This window comes from Micropterus salmoides, unplaced genomic scaffold (assembly GCF_014851395.1).
Source record: "Micropterus salmoides isolate LMB-PRFRI ecotype aquatic unplaced genomic scaffold, ASM1485139v1 Ms_hic_scaffold_4, whole genome shotgun sequence".
Lineage (NCBI taxonomy): Eukaryota > Metazoa > Chordata > Actinopteri > Centrarchiformes > Centrarchidae > Micropterus > Micropterus salmoides.
In genome coordinates this window covers 31,602,945-31,627,869 of record NW_024043372.1, presented here as the reverse complement: position 1 = coordinate 31,627,869, position 24,925 = coordinate 31,602,945, and the positions used below count along the sequence as shown (strand labels likewise).

The following is a 24,925-nucleotide window of genomic DNA, read 5'->3' as shown; positions in this document are numbered from 1 at the left end:
AGGGAAACATGCTGCTGGGTCATCTGACCAAGCTAAAAAACAAAAGGATGGAGATAGGAGTAGAGCTTGGCTTACTACAAAGGAACAGATGGGTTATGACAAACTCACAGCGATTTGGAGGAGGGCTTCTTCACTTTTGGCCTCTTTCGACGATGAACTGGCCTGAAGCATGCACAGCACGTATACACGTGCAGGGCAAATGCACGTGCATGGAGACAAACACACAGATATATACACACACACAGACACACACATACATGCATGCGCGCGCACATACGCGCACACACAGGCAAGCACACACACATACATACCCACACGCACAGCAGAGACAAGCAATTAGGCTTCATTACAAAAGGGAACAGCAGAAGCTGAAAAGCAGGCTTGCATTTTGGCCCTCTTTGGCTTCTGCTTCTGCATGCTAAAAAGGCTTTGATCACAACAGTAGGGAACCATGACAGCTTGAAGAAGATCTATTTCAGCACAACATTAATGCATTTTATTTTCTTGACTCCCCAGATTCCCAGACTCGCACTGAGAAGAAACATAGCCAAAGACACACTAGGGAAGCTGTAACCTCCCAGAGTTCAAATTGTAACATGGATTCCATCTGCAGTGTTTGTAAAAGTAATCATCTGTGCTGTAAAAGGAAGAAGAAAATACCTGTATTCACTGAAGTAGTTGCGCTCCTTTCCTCCTGAAAGGAAGCGGAGGTAACATTAGTCTCAGTCTGAAATTTTCAGAGACACTATAATAAATCATGTTTGCCTTAGAGGCTTCTTACTCACCCTTCTCCGGGTTACATTGCTTATGTCCCTTGCAGCCCCTCAAGTCCATGAGCTGTTGATGCATCGAATTCAGAGCATTGCGGTCGAGGGTGCTGACAGCATTTATCAGCTACAGAAATCATAAGGACAAAATGTCAGCAAGGGCTTTGGAAACTGGAAAACATTGGAAAATGTGTACACACTATGCTCATAGGCATGCACTGTGAATAATACTGTGTAATCATTTTAAAGTTATTATTGGGAAGTTATTTATGTATCTGCCTAATAGTACACTGTGTCTGTACAAATGAAATACCTGGTATGGGTCAGTGTTGAGGTCAAAATACTCCAGGAAACCGGTAGCAAATTCACAGAACAGGAAGTTGTGTGTGTCATTGATGGTCCTTAGGCACCAGTAGGTGTTATTGTTGGCACTGGTGCATGCACAGAACGGACCCACTGAGGGAGGGAGCGGGAGTGGTGAGGAAGGGAGGGGTGACAGTGGAAAACAAGGGACATTACAACAGTGTTCAAAAGAATTATTGTCATCATACCTGCTTTGGAAAATATTCAAAAGTTCCACAACAATATTCTTCACATCTCTTTACACAGCCATATGTTATTCCTCACTTGTCCAGAAGGGGGCTGTCTGCCAGTGATGGTTGTCGTGGGTGAAACAGGTGAGGCCTGGCATGCTGCAGGTATCGTTGTTTTGGAGCCTCTTGAGGAATTTACGTAGTTTCTTTCTGCGCTTCTGCTCCTTCTGCAGCCACTGGCTCTTTTGCTTTGATGGCATTCTGATGAGAACAAAAACACATCAAATACAGTGAGACTGCATAAAAAAGAATTTATTCATTGTCAAACACTGTAATCTTTTACCTGAGTGAGTGCATGCGCAGTGCATTGAGCCTGAGAGTCTCTTTATTCTTGAGGAGATAACTGTAAAGACAAGAAGCAATAGTCACATACTGAGTGTAATGAGATGTATATGCAGGTGACAGTGTGAGTCTGACCCATTCGTACCTGGGAGTGTCACACTGACATTCCTCTGGCCGCACCTTTTTCAGGTGACCTTTGACCTCACGCAAGTTCTTGATTTTGGTCTGCAAGGTTTCAATCTAAACACAGTAGGAACAAACACACAAAGCTCATTATACACCACAAGCAACTAACAACCTGTGATATGGGTTTTACGGTCTGGATTTAACAAGGAAGAGAATGTAGCAGTACCTCATGTTCAATGTGCAATTTGTGGTCTTTCCATGCCTGAAGAGACTTGTAGAGGCCTCCATCACATTTCACTGTGTCATTCATAAGAATAGAGCATCTGCGGGATAAAAGAAAACCTAATAGTACCACTAAAAATTATGCAATTATTAATTAATGTTAACATTTTATATCTCTTTTTTTATCACCAGAAACATTACACATTAATGCAGACAGATGTACACAGTAGCACCTGTAGGTGACTTTAAGAGCAGCAGGTGGTGTGAGTTTATTGCTTGTAGTGGGTTTGGCTGTGACCTCCATGCCACTGAACTCTTCATTGTCCTCCTCATTCCCTGCTCCTCTCCTCCTGTCTCTGGCCCAGCTGCTGTTCCTTGAGCCCAGGGACCGGTACCCATCCTTTAGGTCTACGGCATACAGGTCTCCATCCAGCTCAAATGATACAGCGCGGGCCCAGCGCTTCCTAGAGACAGACTTACTGGATTTCATCTCTGAGTAAGATGAGACAGAAGAACCTGAAAAAGAGCGCTGTGTTTTTTATACTGAATATCAAAATATATGATAGTGCAGACAAGTGAAGACCAGGACATGAACAATTTATATAATGATGATATGAATATGAATGTTCCATGCAATAATTAAAAATCCTTTGTATTTGTTTCTTTGAAAGCCCTATGATTAAAGGCTCACTCGTCTACTCTAGTCTGCCACTTGATGGCAGCACCCACACACGCTCACATGAATTCTTCAAAAGCTGGTTATTTTAGCTTGACATTAATGGGCCTGTTCGGCAAGGCTTTTTAGGCTACTGCAAGAATGCTTCAAAGTAAAGCACAAGTGTCTGAACAAAATCAGATCTAATAATAACTACCAGAACAATGGTACATGTGAGTGACAAGAGAAACGTACTCTTCTTGGTAAGCAGCCTTTTCTTTTTCAGGATTGATGTTTTGAAGCCCACATCACCGCAGTCACAGCTGTCAGAGTTGGACATGGGAGACAGCTGAGAGGCACCGCTGGCCATCAGAGCCTGCATACGTGGGGCGTAAAGACTAGCCATGCCCTTGCACTTATACAGCCTCAGCTTGCCAGTCGGGTCCTCCACACACTGCCACTTCTGAAACAAGGCAGAGGGAAATTTCACGATGATGGGTCTTTAGGCTTGTAAGTAATTAAGTTTATTTGTATAGCGCCTTTCAAGAGAAGAAGTCACAGTGCTTCATAATAAAAGAGAAATAAGAAATTTAAATCCAGAGCAACAGACATGAAGTGTAGACCTCAAGCTAAAAACATCGAAAGAATAAAAACATGACACTAAAACTAAACAAAAGGGTCTTGAGCTGATTTTTAAATGTGTCCACAGTGTCCACAGATCTTAAGTCCACTGGGAGAGAGTTTAAAAATTTAGGAGCTACAACCTGAAAAGCTTCTTTTATCTTGAGCCTGGAGCAAGGAACAACCAACAAACCCTGATCAGAGTACCTCACATTCCTACAGGTGACATACAGCAGGACTGCAGTAGTACATTAAAGTACTCTTTAATGTAGGTAGGTGCCTAACCATGCAAGCACAAGCAGTATAACACAACATAATTTTTGATGCATAAAACCCCAATGATTTAAAATGTTCTTCATCGGGCATGCTCAAATTACTCTACACAGAACTCTAATGGTAACTTGTAACAAATTAGACGGATCTTTATGTACACACACATATGCACGCACATGTGCTACTCAATTCATTTTGAAGGATTAAAAAAGACTTTGATGTCAAATGGAACCTGAGAGTACAAATTACTGTATATGATACTCAGTAAATTGTCAACCACATTGAAAATGATCACCCTGTATGAGCTACACTCCATGTTCCAATAACCACTCCTTCTTAGCTGCTGCTAGGCAGGTACCTGTCCTGGCTGCTGGCAGGAGGTCTGGTACTCTGCTTTCTGGCACAGGTCCTTTACTCGCTGGTATTTTGGCAGGAAGTTCTCCTCCTGGGCCATTTCCTTCCCATCAGCTCTCTTGTGTGGAAGCTTTCTGAAAAAATAGACAAACACGACCAAAGACAAGGAGCCTGATGTAACCAGAAGACAAGGCCTGGAATGAGAACATGTCCTGCAAAAGGTCAATCAATAAAACATACCCTCTCTCCACCAGGAAAGAATCTCTCCATGTTTTACCCTTCCTGTTCAACTGGAACCTGGGAAATAAATAAAAAATCCTGTCAGACCACTCTGACACTCTGATATTTGAACTGAACAAACATGCACTCCGTTTTCAAATGCCATCCTTGTACAACACTGAAAAGAAAGTTGTGTTACACATTTATATTTAGATTGTAAATTTCATTATGTCCAAGAAAACACAGAGAATAGAGATATGGTAAAACTATATGAAGTCCAGGCAAGCTATACACATAACACATAACAACACATAACAACCTAATCTCACATTTTAAATGTCATTCTTGAACTGTATTTTGAATGCCTCAACACTGGGCAAAATAACTGATGTGTGTGTTCACCTATTGACTGGCCTGTCTGTGTCCAGTAGCTTGAGGATAGACTTGCCATCCATTTCTGCAGGGATATCAACACCGGCCATGTCCAGCAGAGTCGGTGCCAAGTCGATGTTTAACACTATATGAGGATTACTGCAAGGGAAGCAATAATGAGGTGATCTCACATGTATAATATTGGAACACAGCATCTAGAAATCAGAATCCAAAATGGATGGGAAAAAAACTACAGAGAAATAACAGGCTGTGTCACTCACATGGCACCTTGCTCCACATTAGGTCCTCGTACGTAGAAGGGAACACGGATATCAAACTCATAAGGCATCGATTTGCCCTTGACCAGCCCAAACTGGCCGATATGGTAGCCGTGGTCCGAGGTGTAAATGAGGTAGGTGTTGTCCAGTTCCCCTGTCTCCACCAACATGTTGTACACCTAGAAAGGAGGATAAAATTCATTGAACACTCACACTGCGTAAAAAGTTATACTTCATGTTTGATAGCTCAAGTCTCCTGCGCCAGATTCAAGGAAAAAGGGATTGAACAATTTGCCAAGTGTGTCAGTGAATACATTATACAGTCCCAGTCAGAACAAGCACAGATCTCTCAGGACTTGAGGCTGTCAGATGAAATGTGTGTGTGTTGTGTCTGTGTTTAAGGTCCTCTGTGTGTTTAAGCATATATCTATCTGCCTGTGTGTCCTGCTTACCTTCTCCACACTGTCATCCACAGACAGCAGAGTCTGCATCCTCCTGCGCTGCAGCATGTTGGTGAACTGCATGTGGACGGGCTTCATAGGTCCTGTGTAGCGTAGGATCCAGTGTTTGTCTGGGTTAGGGGCATAGTTGTAGCTGGGGGTTCTGAAAGAGGCAGAAGACAGAAAAGTATCCAACTTAATCACAAAAAAACTCAATGTGGTTTACTTAACATCTTATTTTTGTTGCTTCTTGTACATCGTAAAAGGAGAAAATAATAATGCACAGGACTCATTCTTGCATATGTCATTATAACTCATCATATGCATTCAGTTTCTTCATCCATCTCTGTACATGTGGATTTCTATAGCTGTAAATTGGATTATAGAAAATGTACCAATGTGTGTACAGTTAACACTGTGCAGTCACAGCAATATTCTCTGCCTGTGTCTACTGATATCTCCTATCCTTTTCTTTCCAACATAGCCAGAAATCTGTTTATGCAATGCCAAACCAGAGGTTACATAAACCATGGAAAATGCAAAGAACTGCAATTGATAGGCCTGTAGATAGGGAGAACAGTTTGATCAATAATTAACTCCAAGCCATATGGAATTTTAATCATTTGAGAATAAACACTGTTAAATAGCTAATGGGATCCTAGAAGAAAATTTATTTAACACAGACATTTAACGCGGATCGATTTGTCTTTTAAGAAATGCTAATTTCTCACAGCTTGGTCAACAGTGGCAACTCTAATGTAGTCTGAAGACGTGTCTGCAAGGTGAGAAGAACATTTATCACCAGAGGAGTGCAGGACATTTACTGCCTCTCTCTCTTCATGTGGTTGATAAGGGCGGAGGGAGACAGAGGGAGAAAAATAGCCAAAGAAGTGCTCACAGAAAACACCACCCCAGGGAGAGCAAATTTATGGAGAAAGAGCAATTAAAAGTTTGTACAAAGACACTGGTGCTGAATTTTCAGAATATTCTGTGTATAAAGCCTGCGTGGCACAGGTTAATGATGCTGGAGGGATTAGATGAAGCAGAAGAAGCGTGTGAGGGGGTTGCAGTGAGGGCGAAGAAACTGCAGTCTCATTACTGGCCTTGGGTATATCTCTGGAGGCCAATAGCAGGTCTGCCATTGGCTAGCAACACTAGACAGTCAGTCAGGAGGAGCATGGAGGGTCAGAAAGAAAAAAATTGAAATCTGTGTGTGTGTGTATGCTTGCATGCGCCTAAATCATTACTTATGCATTAAACATACATCATTCATGCCTCCGTTTGATCATGGCTGACAAAATGGTACAAATTAGCCGGGCTCATTACATTAGTAACAGCAATGTGAACAACACATGAGCCAAATAAACTGGAGCGAAACACTGGCTGTGTGTGGAGAGTGCTCAGCTGCCAAGAGCATCCTGCAGGCAGAGGAAGATAAGATCGAGCTGAGATTATGGAATTTGTGTCATTCTGGGTCAAATGAAATGTGTGGATGACACATATGCAAGCAAATAGCTGATGATGTGAAAACGTAAAAATGTCCCACATAAATCAAATCAGTAAATATTAAATGGGCAAAGCAAGTCCGGGTCAATCTATTTGCTGCCACATAAACACCCAAAAACATGCAACAATCTGAGGGCTCATAGCTTGGTTAATCATTTTGAAGCTTAATCATTTTCTTACATGTGCTGTGATGCGTTGGGGAAGGCAGAGCTGTACTGCGGGGCGGAGTCCTCCGGACCGTGTGGAGCAACATGGCTCAGGACCATCATGACAGGACGCTGAGGGTACATCCTCTTAGACATACGGAAGTAATTGATGCTGTCATTGGTAATGATGTCTGTCAGGTAGTCCTGTGGAGCGAGCAGACACTGTACATCAGGCACTCAGTGAGTGACAGAGAGAGTAAAAGAGCAGATGTCAATGACTTCGGTGCTATGCTGGGTCAGAGCCCATTACTGACCTGGTGCGAGTCAAAACAGATTCCCAAGCACTTCTGTATAACTACAAGAGAATATCTAAATAATGACCCACAATGGATTTGTGGAATCTACTGTTTAACCCTTTGAACTGATTCTTGTTTTATAAATCCCCATTAGTTGCTTTTAAGTTTAATTTGTATCAGGTTGCTTACACCGAGGGAAATATTTCAACTTAAACATGTTTTCATGCCATTAAACACAAATCACATTTTACAAATTTACACAAAACTCATCCAGATATATTTGGTATCTTTGAAAATGTTAGGCTTTCCCCTATAATTTAACATGGGGGGGGGATGATAGACGTGATGCTGCAAGTTCTAAACATATGGTTACTTATTGTTAAAAGCTTAAAATGTAGAGATACTACTACATATCTCAAGGTAATCCCAAAATACTTTAACTTTTACTGGCAATCATTCTGTGAAGGCAGTTGTGATATCTCTCAGGCGCAGTGTATCAATACCTTTGGGTAGTCACTGCTGTGTTTCTCTCGCACTCCGTTCCTGCAGAGGGTATAGTTGTAGAAGCGTGAGTTCTTCACCAGTGCTACCCATTCCTTCCAGCCAGGGGGCACATAGGAGCCATTGTACTCATTCAGATACTTTCCAAAGTAGGCTGAGTGAGGAACAGGCAAGCAGTATGTTAATGTTGGTCCTCGACTGCAATGCATCTTTAATACTAACTTTTAAAATCTATTTTGACATTGATGTATCAGACTTGCGGCGCTCACCTGTCCTGTAGCCAGAGTTGTTGAGGTGTACAGCGAAGGTGTGCGGCTCATGGTGGGCTTGCCACGAGGGTGAGGAGCAGTTCTCGTTGTTGGTGTAGGTGTGATGGTTGTGCACATACTTCCCTGTCAGGAGGGAGGAGCGGGACGGGCAACACATGGGCGTGGTGGAGAAAGCGTTGGAGAAATGCGTGCCGCCCTTCTCCATGATCTGCCGAGTTTTGTTCATGGCCTGCATTGAGCCTGGGAGGAAACAGTACGGAGGGGTAGGAGGGCGAGATTAGATTCAAAGGCCAAGGATTCAAATGAAAGGGGCGCAAGGGGACATGAAACAGTTGGAGGAGAAAACAAGAGTGAGAGACTGAGGAAAACACAGTATAGTGAAAAATATAAATGTAGGGCAAGGGGGAAAGAGCAAAACACATTCTGAACATAGTAAGAGAAAAAGAAGGGGGGAAAGTAAATGAGGGAACAAATCTTTTCGGTAAAGTGTAACCCATTTGGATTCCTGTGTACTAAAAGCTTTTCAGGCTGATGGTGATTGTTTGGGAAAACAGATGCTTGACCATAAATTCCTGCTTTTCAATGGGAGTCTTCTCACTAGCGATCACAGGAGGACAAAGGATGTCACTGAGGCCATTATGCAGCCACTCCAGTCCAATACGCCGCTAAAGGACTTAAGCGGGAAGGGAGATGGCCAGGGTTTGGCATCCAGACAATGGAAGCCATAGGCCACCCTTATTTCATGCCAGCAATGGAGGAGTTGGCAAGGGGAGCACATGACTTTGAGTGGGCCAGTTGAATGGTGCCAAGAGGCAGCATTAGGCTGATGTCCCTTTCCTGATGCTGTTGGATACACATGGAGAGAATACTCACACCCATGGGACATGGACACAAAGCAAACAGAAAGAGATAGAGGCACAAACACACACACACACACACACACACACAAAGGGAAGGATTAATGGAGGAAACTGTCTTACCCAGTTCTATGTCCTGATCATCAGTGACGATGAGGATGATGTTGGGTCGGATGTTGCGTATGTGGCGGTCCCTCTGCTGGCGAGACCTGAGGCGATATCCAGACAGGTAGCCAGAGCCCTGGACCACAGGTAGGATTCCCACCAGGATAAAGATAAGAAGAGGGAGAGGGGCGGAGAGCCCCAGCCCTGCCATCACACTACACTGCAGTCACCTCCTCAGTCCTTTGATTCACACACAAAGTCTTCAGCTCCTTCTCTGAACCTGAGAGACAGGACACAGAGAGAGACTGATAAGAATAAAATGCACACACACACAACACATGGACTCACACAAAACACAGTGAAAAATAGCAGATGCAAGCCTTGCACAGCCATTACAGGGTGCTCTTCCGTACAAATGCACCCGTTTGGGCTGAGCTCAGCTCGTTAATCAATCATTAATGATGCATTAGAGTGGTGTCATTGGCTGGGTGTAATGATCTCTGGTGATGAGCACATGGCTGCCAGGCTGGGGCTAATGGGCCTGGGCCCAGGGCCAGCTCAGGACACACCTCCCCCTGAGAGAGGTTAGGGTGGATATGAGGGATGTGGGGAGGTGGGGTGGGAGGAGGTATGGGGGGCAGAGGTGAAGGAGAGAGACAGAAGAAGATGGGATGAGGAGAGGAAAATCAGGACAGGGGTCAATGAGCAGAGTGACAATGTGAAAAGAGAGCAAGATTTCAATTCTGAAGATTAGAAAACAATGACTTAAAATTATACCAAGTCAACAGACAGTGTGGAACAGAAAAAAGTACCTGTGAAAATGAAAGCAAGCCGTATAAATGTGGCAATATCACCAAGGTCAATAAACAACTGCCTCTAGATGTGCAGAAAATTACAAATTCCGCTCTCCTTGTGTTAGTTTAACATAACAATTAAAGTCAAGTGTGTGTTAAATAGAGCTTTTTCTTAATTAATCTCTACATGCAGTTCACCAAAATTAGATTACAATCCTATTAGCTCTTAATAACTTTTCCTCATTAACAGTATATCCCCTCTGAGTTTACCACGGAAACTGTTGGTTATACTCCCTTGCAAACATATACAGTCGCAGGAGTACTTAACTGTCTGGGCTGCAAGAACACTGACTGCAGAATTTAAAGTAAACAAAGCAATAGAAACAAGAGAATCTTTACTTATTTAGTTATCTACTGTTCAACCATGTTCACTAAATCTCAACAGATAAAGCAAGAACCTACCTCTTAAAAATGTTTGATTCAGAGTGTAATTCTGAAACAATGACCATCAAATATAGAAAATATGTAACAATACACTAAACTAAACTTATTAAATAAAAGTAGGCTAAATAAAATCAATTTATTTCACATACCTATCATTGTGCTGATATTTGTCATACATTTACTATTCAATGAAGAGGGCTAAAGAGAAGAGCTGGGCTTTTGTGCCTATTTCACCATGACACATAATCAGAGCAGCAACACACCCCAGTGACAATAGTCATAAACTCAGTTTACAAGCAGCAGCGTCAGTGTGCCCACCGAGGTGCTCCACTGTCAGAGTAAGGTGGGGGTTTTGTGCATGTGTGTGTATGTGTCTGTGAGTCCGCAAGGAGTATGTGGCCAAAGCAATCCCCGTTTGAAGGTGAAGACAATAACAAAAGCACAACGGCAGCTTCCCTCTGCTGGGACTGACACTCCTCCTTAACAACAACCTGACTGGAATACAGTTCGACATGAGGATAAGCAGCAACAAATGAAGAGATGACACACACGCAACTGTGCCTGGATGCACACGCACACAACTGACTTATCAAAGACAGGCTGAAACCCTTAATAGCACAAATCTAAAATGTATTAAACATTTAAGGGAAGAGATGATTACAGAGGAGAAACGTCGCTCCTGTGAATCTTTATCGCTATGCACTGAGTCACAACAGATGAAGTAAGTGTGAGCTGAATGTAGGAGAGCTGCTCTGTCTAACACAAAGCTCCCTGTTCCTCTCTGGTCTGCACCGTTGTCCAGATTGTGCTCATTAAGGTCTTCCCAAACACCCACACATGTCCTCCATCCTCCTCCGTGGTCTTGATTTGCACCAAATTCGCACACCTACACAGGCGAATACACACCACGTGCATGTGAATATGTGCACACGCACACACAAATAAATCTGTATAACAGCAGCTGTGTTTGCTCTGGTTTCCCACTCCCAGGGCATGTGGTTCTTCCTCAGAGGAACACATGAGCTCTGACCCAGGGCACTGTGCTGTTTGAAATTGTCTTTGCTCCTTTCTCATGCTCTCTCCCTGCCAGCCTGCATCCCTCTTTCATTTCTGGCATGGGATGAAAACAAGACAGCAGCGACAAGGAAATCCACAAGAAGAAAAAAAAACAACAACCTGGTGATAAAAAAACACAGTTAACCAGCTCAGTTTGCAACCAGCAGTGAATGGATCATCAAAATGGATTCCAGGACATCTACAGTGAATAGATTCAGTGTGCTCACATTAAAATGGTCCTTTGCCATTGGCTCCTCTTTCAGAGAGGTTTGCAATGTGGAAGGTACAGTACTTCCATTTCATAGCTGTGTATTTGTTTAAAAAGCTGAACCCGTCAGGGGACAGTACCAAATATAGTCCATATTTACAAGAAACCATCCAGTTCGATTTAACACACTGATCTATCAACAGCCAAGTATGTAAATGTTGTGTTATTGACATGCTACGCTGGTGGATATTTTCTGACATTACTCCCATGAGGCCTCCCCCTTCCACTGATACTGAGGACTAATTGGATTTTCAGGCTTTTATCAGCTCTAACTGACACATACAGTCCTTTCTTTCCAGTTTGCTCTCTCCCACTCTCTTTTATCTGCCCGTATTGTTTATCTCTCCGGGTGGCAGATGCTACATGAAACCGCAAATAAAAGAAGCAGAGGAAACCAAACGTCCAAACAGACAGAAGCCATTATACCTTGAAGATGTGTGCAAAAACAGAGACAGACAACCGTTAGAAAACAGCAGTATTAGCCAAGCTGTCCTCAGTCTCCAACAACATGACCAACGTGATGGTTTTGTATGCATTCATAATGCAAGGCAAGCCATGTTGTTTCTGTAAACTGGGATGATTTAGAGCTTATTTCCTGACAGAGCTCTGCCCACATCAGCTCTTTGCACTAAGTGTACTGCGAAACGACAATGCTGATTCAGCCCGACAACGCAGAATGAAAGAGGAATTTTTGCCATTTAGACAGAAGCACAAGACAACATGAGTAAATATAACTCTCAGCAAAACTCATTAAAGGCTGGGGGCTTAGAGAGAAAGGGCTGGGGAGTAAGCTAGCAGAATATGAGATCATAGGGAATAAGCTTCTAAAAGCATGTTTGAGGAACAAGGATCATCTAAGGTTATACTAATGCCAAGTGATGCCTGGAAGTCAGAACAGAGAAGGAAAGTTTTGCTCTTCAGTCATTCGCTTGTAAAGAGGCTCTAAGAGACAGCAGCACTGCATCACCAGATAAAAACTTAATGCTGTCCATCTTTTATTTATAGGACTGAATTATAAATGCCGTGACAACAGAGCTGGCCATGTCACAGCATGGGCATGATGGTTAGATGGTGGCAAGAGTGGACGGATGAAAACACACACCAGATCAACAGACAGATATGTAACACTGCCCAACAACACACATCTGTACTTCAAGTATCACAGTTCAAGGGAGGCAGTGAAGAAGCTGAGAGAGTGCTTGATAAATCTTCCAAAGACTTCACAGAGGCGTTAATGTACTTTCCCCCCATAAATAAAACACCTTGGGCTTTGAAACAGGCCTGAAGTCTGATTCATCCAATCTGCAGCCCCCTAAGAAGGCACGAAACACAGACAGAATATGAGAAAACCGAGGAAAAATAACACACATTTATTACATATTGAAGGAGGACGAGTCATGGCGTACACTTGCAATTTAATCAGCTCTGTCTCATGATGCATATGAAATACGGAGGCGAAGGCCCACAAGCTTGAAGCCAGACTCCTGGATTCTCTATCACAAACGTGTTGACTGAGACAGAGAGAGAGATGGAGAGAAAAGATGGAGAAAGTGTGAGAAAGAGAAAGAACCTCTAGGCATAGAATCTGGAGAGAACAAAGCCTGAGCACTTCCACTGCAAATGGATTTTCCCAAACATGAAAACTACATTCACAGACCAAGGCTTCCATATAAAATAGAATAGAATAAAACAGAATGCGGCGGCAGCGAACCTCCAAATCTCTTCTGAGTTGTCCTCGGTGCAGGAATGTGCCATCCAAGGTATTCTAGAGCTGGAAATCATAAAGGAAGTGGCCAGGAAAGTTTAAATAGACACATCCAGTTCTGAATGTGGCCTGCTGCAACACTATCAAGCCAATTCCTTTGGTCATAATTGAGGCTGGCAGGGCTTTGCTAATGTGTGACTTTGTTCCCATTGGGCTGCCTAGCTCTGAACAGAATGTGCAAAATCTCCAAGGACCCTTGAATTTACCAACAAAAGTTGGCATTCAGATGCAAATTCTGCAACTGCATGCATTTATGTGAGAGTAACTTTCTCTCTGAGAAGTTTATGTGTGTGTGTGTGTGTGTGTGTGTGTGTGTGTGAGTGTGTGTGTGCATGTGTCGTGAAAGGAGGGGTTTGCAATTCTCAATACAGTATGGAATGCTTTTTTCATGATAATAAGAAGCCACGGTTTGTTGTTATCCTTCATCTATCATTCTCTGCTTGCAAATCTTTGCTCCACCACCAGAATCTGGAAAAACACAGTCGTAAAATCGCTTTTCAATCAGGCTTGTGAATCTCGTACCTAAATGACAACGTTCTTTGACACTGCACTCGTATAATTTTCTGCTCATTTGACCCTGTAGTTGAAATATTTTTTGGGTCAACACAACATTAACCTCACCCAAGTTGATATGATGAACATGTTAGCAAACTGTAGCTTATTTACACACCCAGCAGTTCCAGAGCAACATTATCATTCATTATGAGTTGTGTTTCTGGCCACCTGATATATGTAAGCCCAATATTCACTCTCTTTTAGCTCTGTTTTTGGCCTCTACCAACTCCTGAGGGAAATGCCTGTCTCTTTAGCTGCTAAATGCTCCATTTTAACTACCCTGTTGCTCTCTGAATTTGTCTGATGTTTGGTGCTGAACAGGTAGTGTATAGGGGCTTTTCAGAGCTGTTTTTGCTGAAAACAGCTGCCTGCTGCAATCAATTATAGCCACTTTAAGTTTGGGCACCAAAAACTACTGTACATGGTTAGTTAGAGTAAGATTTTGATCATGACAAAGTAACTATTGTAATGGTATAGTTAAGGCTAGGCAGCTGCATCACTTGGTTAACGTAACAATCATGAAGATTTTCATTTGAATAAATGTGTGTTAAGTCAGTATCTATATAATGAGGTTATACAATGGTGACTGAGCTGTTGGCCCACCGATGAAAGTATTACAATATTTGTGTGTTTGCAGTATTATGAACTGGGATTCAGTAGCGACAAAATGCTTTATTTAGTTACTGTTAATGTAAACAGAACATTTCCTACTGCTGCAGCTACAGATTAAAAGCATTAAACAGGCGAAACACAAGCTGACTTTATTATGAAGTAGTCACAGGAAATGCAATGTTATACTCAAGTCATTTTCAGTATTTTCTGACAGCAGATCATTTTGAAATATTGCAGGGAGTATTGGAAAAAGAAGGAGCAGCCGAACTGAGCTGTTAGATGAAGAGCAACTTCTCAGTGAGGGAACCAACTCCTTTCACTGTGCCCTGCTGTGTGGAGACTCATGCCGTGCGCCACATAAAATCAGATCACAGTTGCTCACAGAATGACTGAAAAAGTTCTACCCGACTTCTTTATTAATGACAAAAGATTGTTTTGCTGCCCCCCAGAACTGTGGGACCTGTAGTATTAATCGACACTTAACGGTCTAACGGAAAGGCCACCGTGATGGCTAAATGATCTCATTGTGAACTGTTGGTAAAAGGCAAGGCAAGTTTATTTGTATAGCACAATTTAACAACAAGGTAATTCAAAGCTTCATAATGCTTGTGTGCCTATCAACTATCTCAACACCTACACCTTTACTTTCCTCTGTGCTGTAAGAATATTCCTACTTTGGTACTTTGTTCTACCAATGACCTCTACATTAACGGCTTATCAATTATTAATGTTGGTTTGATGACAGCTAAACCTATTGCTGCTTCAACAGCAAGGTCCGTCCAAACTCTCCGGTCCCTGGTGGATAACCCTGTAATCATATTCAGCTCTTTGGTTTTAAATTGTACCTGCCACATTCTTTTGACAAATATGCATTTACTTCCCAATCACTAACTTTAATAGTTGAGAATGACAAGAGATAATGCCGAGGCTGATCCCATTCACCAGGAAGATTTAATTTAGATTTCCCTCCAGTTCTGATAAGCTTGGCACTCTGCAGACATTTTAAGATGACAGTCAGAACCTGCACAGCAATTTTCTGTTTGAATACGGAGACACAAAGAGCAGTGGTTAGACTTTAAATGTGAGAAAATGAGATTTCTGCGGCGATGAGGAGACTCGAGTGTGAAATATTTCTTCCTGCAGTTACTGTTGAACAGTTTGCCTCTATATTTTTGTGTGTTTCCTTTTCTTGTTTACATATTCGTCACAGACCTTTAACACCATGTGGAATGTGCTGCCCAGACTGTGAAATATGAATGAATGTAATTTTTGTACTCAACACATTATTAATCCTGCAGTGAGTCTGCTGCCCTGAGAAAAAGGGTGAAGCTGTGATGTGTTCTGGCTGGAAACACACACACACACACACACACACACACATTCTTATTAATGCCCACACTGACGTTCAACAATCTCACTTGGGTAATATCTGGGTGTCCACATACTTTTGAGTATTTAATGGACTTTTTAATTGGTTATTTTAAGATTTATGGTGCAAATAATATTCATGAAGTAGTATGTAAGTGAAAGTTACATGGAAGTAGGGTAATAAACAAACAAACTGATAAATTATAAATACAGGCACACGCACTAGGAAACTGTCCTCAGAAGTCATGTTCTGGTAGTCACGCTATACTTTGGATAACTTCCTCACAGAGCTAGAGCTTGGTGCACACCCAGATACAAGGGGGAAAATTGTCTCCATCTATGCAACTTTATAATCCACAGGGCCCATTGTCTTTTAAATGGTTTCATCGTGAGAGGGAGTGATAGATTGCCGGGTGAATGGTTTGGTGGAAAAAACAGGAGGGTGAGGAAGAGAGAGAGAGGGGGAAAGAGACAGTGTATGATGGTGTCAATTCAGACAAAAAGCCCAGTCATGATGTGTTCTCGCTGGAGAACAAAGAGCTCCGACAGACTCCTTGTGCCTGCTCTGTTGACTATAAATGTACACCATGCGCACACACACAGTGACAAGAGTGACAGACACACAAACACACCCACACTCTGCATATTAGACTTCAAACTTCTCTTTCCAACAAGGGGACATAAAAGGAGAGAACAACAGTTAGGCTAATTATCCCTGAATCTTGAGGAAATGAACAGCATCGTATTATTGTATTGTTCTGAAATTGTTTGGCCCCGGCAGCACTAGAGGGGCATCACACATCTACTGCCTGCCTTTTTGTCTCCCCCTCCAGGTTTAACTAGCTAACTCGGTGAAGACATTCCTCATAATGAGCTTGGATTGCAGCCACACCACAAATAACAATGTCAAAACCTGCTGCAGTGAGGATGTTTTGGTGACTGAATTCAGCCTACATAACTTAAGACACCGGTTTTCTCTTTCAACCTCACACGTCCACTTCGCTCTTACTCTCTGTTTCCAGCAGCAACCTGGTGGCATGTAGGTCTAGCGTGGTGGTCTGCAAGTTTTTTGGGGGACTTCACTCAGGGTCCACGGCAGGGTCACGGCATTTACCCCTCCTCCTCTGCGCCCTTACGGTACGCTCCAAGAGAGCCCAAAAAGAACACGGAGGTGTTAGAGAAATCACAAACAGAGCCTCGATTGTCCCTGACTTGGGTTCAACCCCCCACAGCCCCACCTCCAGGGGTTTAAGACTGAGAGAATGAGCAACTGTCAATGGTGTTTTGTAAATACGTAGCTGTTTTCACTTCAGATGGGTTTATTCAGATGTCGGAGGGAAATGTGCCTGTTTTGCAGTCTGCGAGTGTCCTTGCCTTTCCTGTCCTATTGAGGTTTGTATGGGAAAGCCATTTGTGGTGCGTCCGAAAGATCGGGACAATTGCCAGCTCCTTTGAGAAAGGGGCTGACAGCTGAAACAAGTGAGCAAGCTGGTGGACAGGGCAGCCCGCTGAGTGATGGCTGTTTCTTATTGGCACTTATTGACCAGAGGCAAAGCCCCCCTACAGTGTGTCACATCTCAGTTAAATGGATTACAGACAAATCGACCGGGGCCAATTGTTCTACCGACCTAACTACCTCACTGAGACCTCAGTGCAGCCAAATGACTTCTGCATGACATTTAGCTGTAACTTTGGCACCAATGAGAAATCAGACATAATTCAAAATGTGATCTGCTAAGAACTGCATAACACTAAAAAAGCTTGATGAGAGTAACATTACTGGGATGCACACAGTGATATTTATCTACTCAGGATAATGCAATTTAGAAAATGAGATCATGTTCCACAGGACACATGGGTTTTAAGATGTCATTTGTTGTGTTTTAATTACATGCCATTTCTCTCCTCATCATGAAATTAGCACCTGCAGTGGGGACGGCTCCTAATGGCCCTGACTTAACGATGATTATAGACAATATCGGTTTCAACTTTCAGTAAACTGCCGCCCGCCCACTGAATAAATTACAGACAGCCCGGATAAAGCAATACAGTGGCTGAAAGTTACAGTTCAGCTGCTGTAGAAGTGATCACTTTTATAGATTTGGGATTCTTCAACTCGACTGATAAAAAATGACTCTTGACTACTCAAAGAGGCCCTACACAGGAGAGGGATGTCTTACCCTGGGGTGGCGGGGTCTGTGGGCGCCGTAAGGACCATCGTCTCTGGTGTTAAGCATACCCTTGGGGGTTGGAGAGGCAACGACCACTTCTTTACTCCTCCCATTCTCTGTCCTAACACCCCCCCACCTTTGCTAGCTGGCTTTCTCCTGGCCCTTTTGTCGGTGGATTACTGGGGGTTTAGAGACGCACACACTGATCCCTCCCTCCCCTATCGGAACCACACAGGGGGTTAAGACTAGAGCACAGAGGGGAGACCTCCACACAATGATCTGAATTACAGAGGCTTTCTATGTATGGCCACTTATATTCCCCCCATTTGCTCTACTCAGAAATCACCACAGAGCGCTATTCAGTGCTTGTGGTTTTCCCAGCAGGAATCTTGGGATATACGCCAAAATCCAGAGCAGATTTTTTGAATCTGTAACAACAAGTACAGAGTTCAGAGTGTGTGCTTTTTTTAACCAAACTCTTTGTCTTTTGTTTAGTTTAAACACAAGCGTGTTTGATGGTCCCTGTAATCAGCGACAGTAAACACAGAAAATACCCACTGAAAACAAACAAGCCTCAGGTGAAACCACAGCGCTGTGTAAACTGCACGCAGTCAACACACACACACAGCCCACATCATCCCTCCATATTGTGAGAGAGCACAGGCTGTCTCCTCTTCTACAGGTCGGTATCCATCTCTCTCTGCCTCGTCCCCGGGACAGCTGCCCAGACAGCCCATCTGTCTGTGCTGACCTGTGTTTGGGACCATGGGGGGAGCCTAAGTGGCCCAGGAAGGGGGTCTCTGGCATGCTGCCCGCCCGGTAATGACAGTTAAGCTGCCAGCGGCTTGCCTAACAGCTCTGGAGGTCTCTCTGTGGTGCTACAGTATTGATACAGTATTAGGTTGCAAGGGGCTTGGCAGCCTTTTAATGAGAGCTCAGATTGATCAGGCGGTTGTGGCTCTCCCCTTACTGTAGATGATGCTCATTGGCTGTCCCGGCAGACCTGACCTCCCTCTGATCCGTATCACTGACTGAGAAGGGAGACAAATGCAATCATGCCCACAGTAAATCACACACACAAACATGCACACTGTATGCTCATGTTCGATTGTAGAAACACTAAAGGTGTCAAGAAGAATGTTATTTAGTTAGTAGTTACAATAAGTTGTAATTAAAATAGCCAGGGGCAAAATTATTTATTTTAGTTGCAAACATACTCCGTGTTGGAGCATCATGATTGTTCAGGAGGCAGGGGTGGTGGAGCCAGTCTGCAACAGCTGAAACAAAATGTAACTGTCAAGGGACCCAGTCAGTCACCAAAGTCATCAAGTTTAAAATACCACTGTCAGTAAACTTTACAAGGACATAATTGAAACTTGAAATCGACTTCTAAAATAACAGTTTTAGTTTGCATGTAGTAATAAAAATTTCAAGTTGCTGTAATCTTAATAAATATTCTCCCAAACAGAATACTTTATCAGCACTTACACAGAAAAAAATATTTTTCTCTCAGTAAAGAGAATTGCTGAAACAACAACAAAGAGTAATAAAAAACAAAGGTTAGGAAAGTAAAACTTTGAAAGAATATCTAAGTACTATTTAAACATTTATTCTGAAGCACGCCAACACCCACGCACATACACACTTAGCTAACTGACTCACCCGCACACAAAGGAGAAAGAAAGCAAGTCACTAGCTGGACAACAGAAGTAAGCAAAGTTCAAATAAACAGACACAGAGTCAGAGACAGAATGGCGAAGAGAAAGATACTATTAAACCACCTGCCCATCGGCCTCTATAATAATACTTCACCTTTCTGTCCCCCCTCCTCCTCCTGTCTACCTGGCTCCACAGGCTCATGTCAAGGTCACAGCAGTGGTCTCTATGACTCAACTCTCTCCTATTAGCCCTCCATTAGGCCCCTGTCAGAAAGGCAGCCAGCTGTCGGCCCCCCTGTGCTTGTGATCATGACCCCCACTCAGCCTCTGGACCCCCCCAGGGATCTGCAGCAGTGAAGTAACAGGATGGAGGAAGAAATGAAACCCTGCTCAGTACTCAGGGGAGAGGACGCTGTGATTACTTTTCAGTGGCCTTTACTGCTGAAGCAGACAGGAGACCATTCCACCACTGTGCTGCCAATCCGTCACAATGAAATGTGATGGGTCAAAAGTATGTAAAACACTTGTACAGAAAGAAAAGGTACATGTTGTGATTCTGTCCTCTTCAAAATATTTTCCACACACACCCACTGGCAACCCTCTTCTTCACCTTCTTTCTCAGTTCTCTCCCTATCTCTTCTATTAAACATGAATTAGCAGCGCCTTGATCAAGTTCATCACCCTTGTGTTGTAATTAGTGCTGTGTCAGAGCGCAGCGCACGGCCCCATTTCACTAACAGAGTAATTACAGCACCATTGGCCAGCACGCTGACCTCCATCACCCCACCCCCGCACCTCAAACCTTCCTATCGCACCTTCCTATCAGCTCAGACGGAACATAAAGCATCAGACAGGACAGGAGATATACCCAGCTTTTCAACCGGGGGCGATTAATAGGTGCCAAAACCTTTGGATCACACTGAGCGAAAAGGTCAATCAGATTCATGAGAAAAGCATTGTGGATGAATGTCTGCGCTTAATGAGCATTGTAGAGCCAAGATTGCTGTTGCACTCTGCTACATGAGAAGTAGAAAAGTAATCAAAATAAATAGGGGGGAACAGCCAATTCAAGACACACATAAAGTAGCCAGTAAATTCATAGGGTAAGCAGGTAAGCAGGGAAGAGGTGGACAGGGATACACTGCCTCAGTCTGTGGAGGAAAGAGGGACACTGTTTGACTGCTGTAGAAATTCAATTAATTATCCCTACACCATAGTTAAGGGAGAGTAAAACACTACAAGCGAAAAATATGGGGCTTCAACCAGAATCCCTGTATCTCCACCAGATGTCCTGAATTTTTTACAGGGTGGGCAGTGATAACATATTTTGTGTCATCCTGTGTTTGGTAAGCTCCTTGTTAAACATGGCTGTGATTAAAGGCTATTAAAGCAATTATCTTAACGGCAGGAGAGCTGTGGATCGGATGGGAAGAAGAGAGCCTTTTGTGGAATTCAGATGAAACCTCCTTTCAGCACCATCGCCCCAGATAGCTTTAGTTAGCTGAGTGGTTATGCAAGTGGGCAGATGAGATCTTTTTTTTCAAGTGCAGAGATGCACACACTCATACACACACTTGCTTCACAGCCAGCCATTTCCTTACAAATAGAAAGCTGACTTCCCAGCCAGCCGATGGGAGCTGACACACAGCAAAAGAATGAGCTGCTTCTCTGTTGTTACTATAAAGCTTGGCCAGAGTGCCGAGTGGCCTTTCTGTGTGTGCTGCCGCAGGTTGGCACACTCACAGGGGGCTTTGTTGGGGTGCCGTCCTGAGCGTCAGGCAGCATGCCCGATGTTGACAAAGCCTGGTATCGCCTGCTGTCAGCCCATTCTGTGTGCACCCGGCGGAAAGAATCAATTAGGCCAAGCTCACAACAGAGCACTTTAATATTTGACTTTTAATCAGTGGGCAGAATGCAGGCTGAGGCAGGAAAGCAAGTTGGCAGTTCCCATCTTGCTGATGTGGAAAATGAGTGTAAGGAAAATGCTCCCAGAACCCCACAATATGCATCACGGACCCCAGGGAGGATGTGAGGAAGTAAAAATCGCAGCAGACAACAGGCTAATCCACCAAAGTGTTATGGGAAAATATCCCTTCGTCACTCACAAGATACCAAAAGCACCTTACACAACCAGCTGCAAAGAATGGAGGAGAAATATCACATAACTCTGGTCATAATCAACCAGGGCTCTGAAGAAGGGGCCGTGGTTTAAGAGGAGAAAACTGAATTGATGAGGAATTCACTCAGCAGATGAACAGCTCCTTTGAAGAGTTTCTCTTGAAGACTTTTGGTTTTTATACTGCACTGCCGAAGGCCCCCTCTGCCAGCAAGAAGAGGAGGAAGAAAGAGAGAGGTGAATGCTGTCCTCATGCTGGGGTTTTGAAGTGGAGATCAGTCCTCAAACAGAATAGCTTACCAAAGGCACATCATTCACCTGTCTGCTCTTGCTAGTTTCACAGAGACAAGAAGGGAAATCAAAGTTCAGCTCCCTCCGATGCTTTGTAAAGAAAAGTTACATAGCCAGGCATGTTTTTTTTTTTCACAAACAAAACACTAAACTATCACGGCTATATTAGGAGCTGTTTGTTAATCAAAAAGGACAACTGATTACAGTCACATACTGATGTCTTTGTAAGTGATAATGAGTCAACTGTGTACAGCTGTGTACATAATGTGCCCACATGTGCTGAGAGCTGCTTCCTCTGCTGCTATCCAACTGTTCGCACAGGATAACTCTGATCACAGCAGCTGCACAAGCATGTTATTGGTAAACAGCCGACAGGACAGTGGCAACACTGCAGTGGTGATGTGTCCAGGTCCTTGCAGATTTATTGCTCTTTAAAACATTGTTTGCACAAAAACATTTCCATTTGGTTTTGCTCAGTGCCTCCAGTCACAGATTTAAAGAAAAAAAACATGGCCTGTGTTATTATTACTTGTTCAGTAAAGATATGAAGTTAGGTTACAGCCCAAAGCCACAGTCGGTGAAGGCAATCTTTCAGCTATTGATTTGATAATTCTGAGCGTTGTAGCTTGCTGATTAATTTTCACGACTTTTTCTCTCAGCCTTACCTCACCCAGACTCTCTGCATCTTTCATTTCACTTTCTGTTTTTTCTCTTCTCTTCATAATTACCATTTGAACTGACGGCCAGAGAGGGCGCATCTGCTGTGGCCACAACACAACCGCAACAACCCCCAGCTCTCTTTGATCATCAATTCCATCTCAATGGAGCCAACAATAACCATCTTCGTATTTGTGCAGAATGAAATGCTAATCACTGGCAGGCAGATCAAATGAGGTGATGTGCTTTTGAGAGTGAAGCAGCGTGATGCGTGCGTCTCCTCTTGGGGTGACGAATCTATCCCCCACGGTAAATAAAACGTTGACATTAACTGTGGCCCGCTGTGTTGTTTGTTGCCTCAGAGGTCTGCAGAATCCATGGTAACAGGAACAATAATCTGAACCTGACTTATGTCTGCTCAAGTGGAGGGGTGATACCCATCACTCCTCCACCTGAGCAGATAGGTAGAAAGACAGATTGATAGGCAGACTGCACTGGAGAGAGTGAACCTCGCACCGTTGGGTACTGTGATTACATTTCAGTGATGAAACATGCAGACACGGCCTTGCATACACTGACCCCTATCTCACATGCTACAAAAAGAACACAGAAACATGCAGTAGGCATCGACACATGCAAGTCAACTCTGTGTGTGTGTGTGGGAGAAATGAGAGGGCGGAGGTTTCACCTTCCCAGTGTGTACTGTAAGAGGTGAGGAGTCTTACCTTCCTTTTCTAAACAAGCTGTCTCTGATGTTCTGAAATCAGCCTCTGACTGCCAAGTTCTGTAAACAAACACAAAATCCAGAGTGGATGAATACTTGGAACATATGCAACTTCCACTTAGGAGCTCAAACAGAGCCAGACTATCTCGTATCTTGTGTCGTGTCTTTAAATCTATGAATCTAAATACACATTCTGGTTCAATCCTGCCTGATGCTGGCCTTATTGTCTCTGCCCTTCCTGACAGACACTAAAAGCCATTCTGAGTCCAGATGCTACTCCCAGTCACCAGTCCTCCCTCACACATGCCCTGGGGGATGGTGACACATCTGTTTCACACGAAAACACGGTGACAAACTGTAGGATATGGAGATAAACAACCACATACGTCATGTCAGCCCACATGATATTTACACAAGATAAAATCCATATTTGACTGATGCTGTGATGCCTGAGGAAGCAGGCAATAGTTCAGGTGGTGGTTTAATTAGACATGTGCCAGAAATAGTGTAAAAATTGTCTAATTTTGAATATAATTAACTCTAACCCTCCAGGACATTTTTAGCGACAGTGATAATAATTAGTTTCTGTTTGTAATGCTATGTAAGCACTGCTCAGGCGGTGAAGTAAATCCTTATACTGCTATAAACTAGGTGTCAGAAGCTGCAGCAGCTGAGGTACAGAAAATTTTCAGTCTTCCCATCAAGCTGCCGTCTAGCACTGTCTCCACGTATCCACCAGCCTCTAGTTGTGATTTTGTAAGCTAAGAGCCCTTGTTCTGTGTCTGCCTGTGAAGACATGTTGACAGGAGTGGAGCTGTCTGATCCATGTTCCGATTGGACAGGTGTCAGTGTCCAGCATGTAAACATCTGAGCGGAGGCGAACCAGCTTTGACATCTCCATAACCAACGCTCTGTGAAATATTGGCCTTAATCTCTCTCTGCTGATGGAGCCTCTAATATTTCATACGCAGTCTTTGGTGAAACGCTTTGCGCCCAACAATGTGGTGCTGCACACACACACACACATGCACCCGTTTGGTATGTGCAGCAAGGCTAAGAATACACTGGAGAAGCCCACATGCATCTCACTGCCAGGGCAAGTCTCTGACCCCAGCTGCTCTCTGCCAGAGCCAGCTCTGCCAGCCACTCATGGGCATCAAAGAGAGGTGAGGCTGTCTATCTGTCTGTCGGTCCATCTGGAGAAATAAAAAAAAGGCTAACACCTCTGTCAAACCTTGCCTTGTACTGTGAAGCATATTCCTAGAAAGATTTACACGTAACTGACACAGACATCTGAAGCCAAGGACACAATGAGGAGGGCGAATTTCAACACTACAAAACAGCAGAGACATCATTTCTTTTGACAGGATTTTATTTGGCCAAAGATGACATCCACATAAACTTGCAGCATTCAGCAGACACCGCAGGCTCCAAATGGCAAAAGTGAATTACTTTCCTTTTCTCTTGCTAAAATAAAGGAGTGACAGATTTAATATAAATAAGCAGAGACGGGGAGGAAGAAGGGAGGGGGATTGGAACAGGCTGTGGGTGACAAGGCAGTGTG

General features: G+C 43.5%; 1 protein-coding gene across 6 annotated transcripts in view; it reads right to left on the bottom strand.

Annotated features, from left to right (window-relative positions):
- Window positions 1–24,925, bottom strand: part of sulf2a (sulfatase 2a) — a 43,116-nt gene that overhangs the window by 1,694 nt on the left and 16,497 nt on the right. For 3 of the 6 annotated variants that reach the window (XM_038697953.1, XM_038697952.1, XM_038697951.1), the window contains 20 exons: window positions 23,363–23,421; window positions 8,901–9,162; window positions 7,921–8,160; window positions 7,654–7,805; window positions 6,889–7,058; window positions 5,215–5,365; window positions 4,766–4,941; window positions 4,515–4,643; window positions 4,134–4,190; window positions 3,898–4,027; window positions 2,901–3,108; window positions 2,224–2,506; window positions 1,995–2,091; window positions 1,788–1,882; window positions 1,644–1,703; window positions 1,395–1,561; window positions 1,081–1,223; window positions 786–894; window positions 661–694; window positions 109–162 (listed from right to left, as the gene is read on the bottom strand). In XM_038697953.1, coding sequence (XP_038553881.1) covers window positions 109–162; window positions 661–694; window positions 786–894; window positions 1,081–1,223; window positions 1,395–1,561; window positions 1,644–1,703; window positions 1,788–1,882; window positions 1,995–2,091; window positions 2,224–2,506; window positions 2,901–3,108; window positions 3,898–4,027; window positions 4,134–4,190; window positions 4,515–4,643; window positions 4,766–4,941; window positions 5,215–5,365; window positions 6,889–7,058; window positions 7,654–7,805; window positions 7,921–8,160; window positions 8,901–9,093 — 2,648 coding nt within the window. In that variant the 5' untranslated portion in view covers window positions 9,094–9,162; window positions 23,363–23,421. Of the gene's footprint in view, window positions 1–108; window positions 163–660; window positions 695–785; window positions 895–1,080; window positions 1,224–1,394; window positions 1,562–1,643; window positions 1,704–1,787; window positions 1,883–1,994; window positions 2,092–2,223; window positions 2,507–2,900; window positions 3,109–3,897; window positions 4,028–4,133; window positions 4,191–4,514; window positions 4,644–4,765; window positions 4,942–5,214; window positions 5,366–6,888; window positions 7,059–7,653; window positions 7,806–7,920; window positions 8,161–8,900; window positions 9,163–23,362; window positions 23,422–24,925 lie in introns of those variants that run through there. The other 3 variants (XM_038697955.1, XM_038697954.1, XM_038697957.1) reach the window with 2 other exon arrangements.